Below are 11,399 nucleotides of genomic sequence, written 5' to 3' on the forward strand. Positions count from 1 at the left end.
GTCAGAGAGTTAAACGACCTTGCTTTCCTGAAACATTGTCTCACAGATTAATCTCTAACTTACAGACCCCCTCTTGTAGTTCATAGGTAAACTTAGGGTATTGTAAGGCGAAAATTAAGGGCCCTATCCTTACGCTGGGCACAACACAAATAACTCGCTGTACAACTTTGCACTTAATAACAAAGTTTCTGAATAACGTAGCCCATAATCTCTCTCTCGGCTTTCTGTTGTGTGGGGATAACGATAATTCACTGAAATCCATGGATGCAAACCCCGCCTTTTTGTAGTTTGTCATGCTTGGGAACTGCAACTTCCGTATGTTACTTCCTGTCGTACGAACGCCCTAAGTTCTGTGCTAAAGGCAGGTTCACATGTCCATTACTGCACTCTGCACAGGAAATTGATCATCTGAAAAAAAAAAAAAAAAACCCGGCGAAACTGTTATTTCTGTACATAGTCACGTTATATCCCGTATTATCTGACAAAGAATGGAACTTCCCCATTTATATAAGTATTTGTGTGTACTTTTTAATACATAAATTTGAGTTTTAATATTATTCTTAATGAGTGCGTGGACGGATTAACATAACATAGGAGCGGCAGTTGAATCACGCTGATATGAATATCAGCACAACATATTCTTGCTTGTGCATAAATTACTATTGGATCAACTCGTGTTAGACCACGTTTCTAGGCAAATTTAAATCACACCAGAAGGAAGGAGACTTACTTTCCACAAAGACATAGGTTGTCTAGTTAATTGAATGCCTTCTTTCTAGTCCTAAGTATAAATTTAGGGACGGCTGTGCGAAAAATTCTAAGCAATCGAACATATATTCTGGCTTACTGAGCTTTTCTTATAAATTAGGATTTTTTTATTGTGTTCGTTTATTTAGTGGTGTATAAGATACTTAAAGCAGATATATTACCGTAAACAGAAATGCTATGGAGAAAAATTGTCACCAAAATGGGTATATGATAGACAATAACTAAACTTATTAACTAAACAGCTCAATAAATAGTTAATATTCGAAACGAAGTTCCCTGCACGTGCACCCGCTGGTCACGTGACAAGGTATGAGTCAGGTGCTATAACGTTCGTTGTAAGTAGCGTTAGGCGTGTCATGGCCTACCAGCCCCAGCTGGATGATTCCCGTTATAACATGAACAGTGCATTTCTTCCTGCATCTGTGTAAGTTTTTTTAATAAAAAAATTACTAAATTCTACTGCTTATTTATTGTTGCATTCTCGCAGATGCCATTTTTGGTATATATATATTTTACTAGGAGAAAAATATGCTTTTAGCACAAACATGTTGAAATATAATAATTATATTCATTTACATGCAAGAAAACTGGATCAGTGATATAAACTTCCGAGGAAACAGTTTATTAAGCATTTAGAATAATTCTTGTATGAGTTATATGAAAAAAGTGAAAACAAATCCATCTGTTTTAGTTTATTCTTGTTATTGTTTCATACAGCACAGAGCAGTCAATAGCTTCAGCAAGAGCCTCAGTCATGGTGTACGATGATCTTAATCGACGGTGGCTTCCCAGTGGGTCATCCAGTGGACTTTCTAAAGTTCATATTTATCAACATATTGTCAACAATACTTTTCGAGTTGTTGGACGAAAGCTACAGGACCATGAAGTAAGTGTTCTTGTGTATTGATTGAACCGGGGATATAATTTATTTTCAGAATAGACAGATATCGGAGAGTAAACGCATGACAGGGGAGTCTGGGGAGGCTCTACTCCAATGGGGGCAGTGATGTTGGAGGAGAACCAGCTTTGGTGTTTTTGCATTCTGCCAGGTGAAAAAAAATATGGTTTGAAGTGGCAGGTTATCTCTGTTTATAAAAGAAATAAAAAACAAGTAATTTTGACTCATGCAAATTTTTCAGTAAAACCAAAACCAGAAAGTCTGACACTGAACTCAATGGCATTCAAGTTCAAAATGCACCTCCTTGGTCCCAGCCTTACAGAAACGATAGTTATCAAAATGCAAATGATTAACTTGCCACTTCCTCAGACCCCAGCCCCAGTTTTAAGAAGAGATAGTTACCAAACTGTGGTTGATGAATTTGCCACCTCCTCAGACCACACTTTCAGTCTCATTCTTAGGAAAGGATAGTTGTCAGAACCTGGTTGATTAATTTGCCACCTCCTCAGACCACACTTTCAGTCTCATTCTTAGGAAAGGATAGTTGTCAGAACCTGGTTGTTTAATTTGCCACCTCCTCAAATTCTCACCCTCAATTACAGTCTTGAGAAGATATAGTTATCAAAACCTGATTTATTAAGTGAAAGTTCATGGGGTGGGTTGGACCAACCACGAATTGAAGAAGTAATGTTGACCATAATTCTGAATTTACAAATTCTATCTTCACGAAATATGGAAAGCTTTTAGTAAACAGTACAAATCTGTTGTACACATAAAATCAGATGTGTTAACAAAGTTTTTGGTCTAAAGATATTTCTGTGAAATGCCAAAGTCAGTCTAACTAAGACTTTGACAAGGTGTAAGGTGATGTTCATTTGAAGAATAAAAATACTTTTGTTCTTTGTACAGTTTGCATATTGCAGTTGTATAGCCTCTACAACCTCCTAAACACATATCTACTGCTTTTTGAAGTATACTATACACTGCATCTGGTATTTTCTCTACTCTAACACCAATTTTTGCAAAGTCAGCATGAAAAGTTAATAGTGCTGACATCAAATTTATACTACCAGGTTGAATAATACTGTTTACAATATTTGGGAATGTAGACTTTGATCCACATCTGTGCACATAAGGTTGTTTTGCCACAGTAATATAGTACTTCTGCTCAGTACCCATTATCAATCTCAGTCCTAGAATAAATAATTACTTAAATCTGGTTGATTAATTTACCAATTCCTCAAAACCCCACTTTTAATACCTATTCTAGGACATAGTTACTAGACCTGTTTGATTAATATGCCACCTCCTTAAAACTTACCAGTGTCAGTCCTAGGAAAAGATACTTAAATTTTGTTGATTAATTTTCCACTTCCTCAGACCCTACCCTCAATCCCAGTTGTAGGAAAAAATAGTTATCAGAACATGTTTTATTAGTTCACAGCTGGTCAGATGATAAGTGTCTGTTTATATTCACTGATTAAACTTATTCTGATTATAGATGATATTAAATGCTTCATCAAATACTTCACCCCATCTCATTATTATTCTAGTAAAGGAAAAAGTCAAATTAAATAAAATCTGTAGATTAAAAAAAAAAAGTTATTTTCCTTCAACGACCAACTTTAATTTGGGATTTCAAGTAATCTGTCACTGTGCAAAGATGTCTGACTGCATTGAAACTTTATTTCCAAACTAGCTGGAGTACCTGTCTCCTGGATGGAAGTTATGTAAATTCATGATTAATAAAAATTATCTTAGGACATGAAAAGCTGCTTCCCTTATATGTAATTGTAAAAAATGCAAACATGCCTATAAAAACTGCAAAACACAAAATGTGAAACTGCAACTTTGCATGTATCTCTGCATGGATTCAACAAACCTTCATGCCAAATGTAGTAAAGATCCATCCATCAACAGGGGGCAGAGTAGTGGTAAAAATGCAAAAACACCCATAAAAAACTGGACCTAATGAACCTTCATACCAATTTTGGTGAAGATCCTTCCACACCCTGCGAAGTAGTTACATGGACATACAACATAAAATAGACAATACTGTTATATTTATATAGATGCTTGTTTCTGATTTTGTCTGAAACTGCAGAAGATATCCATCTAGAGCAAGACCAAGAAATAGACTTTATATATAAAGGTTAGCAATGCTTGGCTTGATTAGAATTTGGTTACACTTTACTCTGTGAGCAGTTGGTTATTGGGTGTGTGTGCGTGCGTATGTGTTTTTGTTGTTTTGTTAGTTAAATAAATTCTTCTGGCTACTGATTAGTAAGTACAGTAACAACATGTAACCTTTGATGTTTATACAATTCAAATAAGTAAATATTGAAGTAAGTGTTCCTTAGTAGGGCTATTAATGTTTGGAAGCTCAGAAAAAACAGTTTGTTGAAAATGGAGGAAACTTTCTAAAAAACCTGATAAGTTAGAAACAGATAAATACTTGCAACAGTGTCCTAGTAAAGTCAATTAGTAACAGAAAGAACTTATATTTGTATTTGCACCTGTGTTTGATGTATTTGAATTTTCAGGCTATGCTAGTAAGCTTTTTTGTGTAATTGATTTTTATTTGATAAAACATAGTGTGTTAAAATTTTTTGTTAAAGTTTTTGCTAATTTATTTTTCAGGTGGTAATCAATTGTGCCATTCTAAAAGGCTTGAAGTACAACCAGGCAACTCCAACTTTTCACCAGTGGAGAGATAACCGTCAAGTTTATGGTCTCAACTTCAGCAGCAAAGATGATGCTCATGCATTTGCAGTAGCCATGGTTAAGGTTTTGGAAATTCTGGACCAGAATAGTAAGTTCACAACTTTGGAAGTTCTGGACCACATTAGTGAGTTTAGAACTTTGGAAGTTCTAGGCCAGAATAGTGAGTTTAGAACTTTGGAAGTTCTGGACCAGAATAGTGAGTTCACAACTTTGGAAGTTTTGGACCAGAATAGTGAGTTTAGAACTTTGGAAGTTCTGGACCAGAATAGTGAGTTTAGAACTTTGGAAGTTCTGGACCAGAATAGTGAGTTTAGAACTTTGGAAGTTCTGGGCTAAAATAGTGAGTTTATTTTGGTTAATCTTTTCCTTTCATGCAATTCATACTTAAATTCTTGTTCATAATTGTGAATTTATTACAGTAACACTAACCAGTATATCACTGTTGATTCCTCTATGTATAAGGTTCTGGAGAATCTGTTGTTTTGTTTTCTTGAGGTTATTGTTCTCTAATTTTCTATGAAAGATAGCTTTCACCAAAAAAAAAAGGAAGGTTTGAAAATAATAATAAAAAAACACACACTCACAAAAGAGCACTTTTTTCTTTCACCACAAACTGGTAAAGAAAATGTCCAGCTAAGGTAAGTTTATCTGAAAAAATAGTTTTCCATATAACTTAAGGTGTGTTAGAGGATAACTTGCTCCTGTCAGATGAAACAAGGTTGTGTTTTGTTACATTTTTTAAAGAAGTTAGGTTATTGTAAAGCCCTAGTTCTTTAAAGAAGTTAGATGACTGGCTTTAGTACACTGAGATGGTCTAAGTACGGCTGTAAAGCAATAAAGTTAAATGAACTGTGATTTGAAAAGTCTGTTAGCTTTGGCTATAATAGTAAATAGAGTGTAATTTCCTGTATGATATGCAGCTGTTCTAGAAAGAACAAAGAAGGTAATTTGGACTTGTTTTATAGTGTCCAACTTTTTATTTGATGCTACAATGCTGATTCCTTCACAGTTAATGTTAGGGTAGAGAAAATAAAGTATAAAGTTTTACCAGAAAAAAATTGATATTCGTTTAGGAGGTTCCAATAGTTATGCAAATGAAATGTGAAAGCAGTAAGATGAAAGGAAGTATTTTATTCTTAACATGAAAATCACCTTTCATTCAGAGTGATTCTCTAAAGGCATTGCAAATTCACAGGCAAAGCTTTAGTGTAAATACTTTATTCCAGAATCTGTTTTTTTTGTTGTTTTTTTGTACAACAGACTTGTAATATTTACTAAATGCATGCTACATTTTCTGAATAATTTTTAGTACATTCAGAGCTATAGTATGTATAGTTACATGGTAGTTACAAGGCCTGTAAAAAATATTGAGCCCAATTTGATAGAGTTAAGATCAGAATTTTGACAAATGCTTGAGATAATGTTGATCACTCTTCTGAAAGAACTGTTTTGAGGACATCTTTAGTATCTGGAACTATTTGAAAACATCCCATACATAATTGTTGGGATTAAAGTCTGATGATAATGCCAACATCTCCATTTCCAATCTCCCTTTTTTTTTTCAAGATATGTTGACCATATTTGATGGTGGAAACAGATAGTTATCCTTCAGGCTAATTTCATCAGTATGTGGCAGCAGAGATGGTTTTATGATGTAGTCTATATACTATATGTCATTATTGGCATAGGATGTAAAGTCAGTATACTCATCATATTCCTACCCACTTCCATAGTTACCATATATATTTATTAAATTCCCATATTTTAATAGAGTTGAACCTGGTTTTATGTACACTCAAAATGAGCAGACATTTGTTTTCAAGCTTCAGGGGAAGTATAACTTGTATAGGTTCATTGTATGTCCATGATAATATTGCTGTAAGTGCAGTTTATTTCATTGAGCTTTTAACGTACATTTCATTTTTGGGTAGAATGTGTTTGATTGTCTATACATGATATGGCTGTCTATACATGATATGGCATCCATTTGAGGATGCAAACATGTGATTCAGTCTTGTAGTAGGTATTCTGTGATAGTTGAAAGTCAGAATTGATGGGTAGCAGTTAGCTGCATATGTTATGATAGGACTGGAAGTGGTATCACAGTCCGTCAACGACATTTTGAAATACTTCTAGTGATTGATTGGTTTCCTTTCATTCTTAAGGTCTACCCATGGTTTATGAACAAGTTGGAGCACTATAGTTTACAAGTGAAACAAGATTATGAGAAAACACTGTGTACAATAAAGATCTGAGTGATAAGTGAGATCACTTTATACAGTATAGGCTGAATGACCATTGAGACCACAATATACAGTATACGCTGAATGACCAGTGAGACCACTGTATACAGTCATGATGTTAGAAAAACACGTAGATTCAAGAAATAAAATTCACACAAAGATATGATACTCTATAACTGGAACACTTTCGAATAATGCATCTTTCTTCTTCAGGGGCAAACTGAGAATGATTGTATAAAGCAAAGTGTAAGATAAAATGAAGTTTGAGTGATGTAATGCAGGCCACCATGGAAATTTGGAAGTTTTTTGAGTGGCTTTCAATGTATTGTTTTAAATGTTTCTCATTTCTGGTGCAATACTACCAGAAATAAGAATGTTAGATATAAAGAAGCTAGAGATATATTGTTTCAAAAAAGAAAAATGATCAAAAGAAACTACATCAAGTATTGATAAATTAAAATAAAGGTGAGATATGGAGATTAGTTAAAAAAAAAAGAAAGAAATGTTAAGCAGATATATTTAAAAAAATAACATGGAAGATATCATAAATATATAATAGGTACTAGAAAGATTAGGGGTAAAAATTGAGAATTCACACAACATGGATGAAAAACTTTATTTTTCTGACATAGAACAAACTAATAATCATAAATCACTTATTCCAGGACCTAGATTGATTCTAATAGGTTGAAAAGTATTTATACTTGTAATCCAATAGGTTTCTCGTATTTCTCTATTGGCTTTAGTTTTTAAATTGGTTTCAGTATTGATAAGAGTTACATCAGTAATAGAATGACCAGGTTGGTTAAAGTGCTGGGTAATAGGGATGTCTTTTTCAGTGTTAATAGAATATTTAGGGCTATTGAAATGCTCTCTAAGAGTCGTTTGGGTCTGTCCTACATGCTGGTGATTGCATTTTTTGCACTGTTTGAGGTTAATGGTATTTGGTGCTGTGCAAGTCATTTCTTTAGAAACATATTTCTGTGGTGAGATGTAATCCCTCTTGCATGTACAAGGATGTCTTTAAAACTTCTGCTCTTCTGGAAGGAGATGATGGGAATTTCAGGAAATATTTGTCTAAGTTGATCATTCAGTTGTAGTAGATGAAAATTGTTTTTCAGAATGTGGGAAATGTTTCTTAGTTTAAAGTGATAGGTTATAACAATAGGAACTCTGTTTGAATTCTTTATTGGTATCTTTATATCCTCTTTTTAACATGGTTTGTTTCAGAACCTTGTTGTGTTTTCTGTAATTTGTTTCACCTGAACAGATTTTCTTTATTTGGAGAGCTTGACTATAGGTAATATTCCATTCAGTTTGGGTGAAGTGACAGCTTTTATAGTGAAGATATTATGGTCTGTTATTATGTTTTCTGTACAAGTCATTGTTTAATATTCTGTCTTTTAAAAAGACAGTGATATTGAGAAAGTTGATTTGAGTTGGGGAGTAATTGAGGGTAAACTTGATTGTTTTGTGAAATTTATTGCCATAAGAAATAAAAGTCTTTAAGTGATTCATAACCAGCTGTCCAAATGAATAATATGTCATCTATGTAATGTTTTCATGTATGAGGTTTTACGGGGTTTTATTCTAAAAGCTAGCTTTCAATATGCCCCATAAATATATTAGTGCAGTTAGGAGCTGTTTTTTGTATCCATTGCAGTACTGTTAACCTGAAGATAATTTACATTACTTAATTTGAAGTTGTTTAACTGCTGTTTAAGACTCTGATGGGTTAAAAAGGATTATGGCAGATTTCAGAATTTCTAGTCCTTCATAATGTGGAATATTAGTGTAAAGGGAAGAAATGTCCAATGTTCATAGAAGGCTGCTAGGCAGTAAATGTCCATTGTTCACAGAAGGCTGTTAGGTTGTAAATGTCCATTGGTATTGATTTCCTCTATGACATTAAGAAAGTGAGTTGTGTCCTTTATGTAAGAAGGAAGAGTACAAGGAATATTTTTTATGTGGTAGTCAACAAAAGCATACAGCTTCTCAGTAGCCATGTTCGTGGGTTGGCTGGAATTATTAGGTTTGTATACTTTCAATAAGAGATAAATCTACCTGGACAAACCTGTCTGGGTACCAAATGCTAGAAAGCTTTTTTGTTAATTTTCTTGTTTTGGAGAAGTTTTTTTAAATTTATCACTGATGGTTTTAGTAAACTGAGTTGTAGGGTGCTGTGTAAGTTTTTTTTTGTAGAAACTAGTGTCCTCGAGCTGGTGGTTAGTTTTAGCGATATAGTTATCTATGTAATTAGTGTTTGATTTAAGATCTTTTAGAGTAGTTCTAATTCTCTCTTTTTGGTTTAGATTATTGCAACATTGCCTGGAAAATTTTAGGCTTTGTATTATGTCATTTGTTACAGCTTTAATATAACTCTCTAAATTTGGTTCTCTGTTCAGGGGAGGTATCCAAGAAGACTTTTCTTTAAAAATCGGTGTAGGTTGATTGTCAATAGAGTGATATTTGTCAGGAAAAAATATGCTGAATGACCAGTGTATATAGTATATGCAGAATGACCAGTGAGACCACTGTATACAGTACATACTGAATGGCCGGTGAAACCACTGTATACAGTATAGACTGAATGGCCGGTGAGACCACTGTATACAGTACATGCTGAATGGTCGGTGAGACCACTGTATACAGTATAGACTGAATGGCCGGTGAGACCACTGTATACAGTGTAGACTGAATGGCTGGTAAAACCACTGTATACAGTATAGACTGAATGGCCGGTGAAACCACTGTATACAGTATAGACTGAATGGTCGGTGAGACCACTGTATACAGTATAGACTGAATGGTCGGTGAGACCACTGTATACAGTATAGACTGAATGGTCGGTGAGACCACTGTATACAGTATAGACTGAATGGTCGGTGAGACCACTGTATACAGTATAGACTGAATGGTCGGTGAAACCACTGTATACAGTATAGACTGAATGGCCGGTGAGACCACTGTATACAGTATAGACTGAATGGCCGGTGAGACCACTAGATACAGTAAATGCTGAATGGCCGGTGAGACCACTAGATACAGTATATGCTGAATGATCGGTGAGACCACAGTATACAGTATATGCTGAATGATCAGTGAGACCACTAGATAACAGTATATGCTGAATGACTAGTGAGACCATTGTATACAGTAGGTTGAATGACCAAGCATTTTAAGTTCAGAAATTCTGATCAGATGCTCAATTTACATAACAACAAATTGAGGTGGAAGATGGACTTCATGTTATAACAATACCTGTATATAGTTTTGCCCATAAAGGCATCATTAGGTATCTTGATGATGCCGGTACTTGTGAAACTATGGTCATAATAAATGAAGTGTTTGTGAAAGATACAAATGTCTTTGTTTTTCTCAGTTATGTAATCATGGAGTTTCACCATTGTTTCAAGCATTAAAAGTAAGTAGCCATAATATTACAAATTCAGATTATCCCATAAACATTGTGCATAGAGTACAATTAAAAATAGTGTTGATTGTTTTTACAGCATGGTTGTGTCAACAGTTATTAGTTTGAAGAAAGGTTTTAAAGAGATGTCTGATTTGAACATTATAGAACTAAGATTCCATAAACCTGTAGTTATCAAATGTTGATGTGTCTATTGTGTTTTTAGATTCCACACTTCCAAGGCCTTCTCAACCACCAGTAGTGCCTCAACATTATCAGCAACAACAGCCAATTTATCAACAGCAGCCTATTTATCAACAGCAACAACAAAAACCCATTTATCAGGTTCAGCAGCAGCAACAGCAACCAGTCTACCAACAAATAGGCCAACCAATGCACAATGACACTGTAGAAACACGTGGCAGGTATGTCGCTTTTTGTAACACAATAAAAAATGATGCGTGTGTGAAAAGCTTGCTTCAGATAACATGTAATACTTTCTTGCAATTTGTATGAAAAAAAATTGGTAAATATCTAAAGTGTGAACTCTGGAAATACTCAGAGGATAAACATTTAACTTGTATGAAATATTTATTTGAAACAAAAAATGTTCATTAGAAAATTTTTCTTTTTCTTGAATGAAGACATTTGTTTCAAACATGAAATGTATTCTACTTATGTCATTTTCAGAACAAGAGAAGACTCAGGAGGAGAGAGAAGACAATCTGCTGTTCAGTATGCTACAAGTACAGGCATGTGTTTACTTATTTTCGTTTCTTTTATGTGTACACTCTTTAGTGTGTAGTGGAAAGAATAGTCAAATTCTAATCTGGTGTGAAAAGTTTTGAGTCACCAACTTTAGACATTTCATAAAGAAAAGTAATTTTTGGAAGAAAAATTCAGACATTACAGATATTAACTAAGATTATTCATGTTTAATATTAAATAAGAATGTAGTTGGAAGACCAAGAATTGTATTAGTGATGAATACTGTAAGTTATTTAATTCATAATTCAATGGGAGACTGTAGTGTCTTGTAATGGTGAGATATATATGTGATATTAGTATACATTTGAAAATGATGTACGCAATACGTTGAAATTGGTCGGGTAATTAGTTATATATTTGTAAATTGATTTCAGTTTGTATTTTTTACTTTATTTATGTCGTAAAAAGCTGTTTCTCCTAATATAATTTATATGACCCTCGTAATGGTGAAATATAGTTCTAATACTATTAGTTACATTAATTGTTAATAGCTGATTAAATCAGTTTAGATAAACGACCTTTACACTAGAGACGTATATATATTTGTTTTTTATTACTAGCAATGTTTTGCTTTTACAGCTTCTTC

General features: G+C 33.9%; 1 protein-coding gene across 1 annotated transcript in view; it reads left to right on the top strand.

Moving 5' to 3' along the window:
- Positions 1-1,109: 1,109 nt before the first annotated feature.
- Positions 1,110-11,399, top strand: part of LOC106472788 (protein enabled homolog) — a 44,016-nt gene continuing 33,726 nt past the window's right edge. Inside the window, exons 1-5 of the mRNA XM_022401315.1 lie at positions 1,110-1,192; positions 1,486-1,654; positions 4,307-4,478; positions 10,272-10,470; positions 10,736-10,797. Of these exons, the coding sequence (XP_022257023.1) occupies positions 1,125-1,192; positions 1,486-1,654; positions 4,307-4,478; positions 10,272-10,470; positions 10,736-10,797 (670 nt within the window). The 5' untranslated portion in view covers positions 1,110-1,124. The remainder of the gene's footprint in view (positions 1,193-1,485; positions 1,655-4,306; positions 4,479-10,271; positions 10,471-10,735; positions 10,798-11,399) is intronic.

The sequence above is a fragment of the Limulus polyphemus genome, unplaced genomic scaffold (genome assembly GCF_000517525.1).
Source record: "Limulus polyphemus unplaced genomic scaffold, Limulus_polyphemus-2.1.2 Scaffold5611, whole genome shotgun sequence".
In the NCBI taxonomy this organism is placed as follows: Eukaryota; Metazoa; Arthropoda; class Merostomata; order Xiphosura; family Limulidae; genus Limulus; species Limulus polyphemus.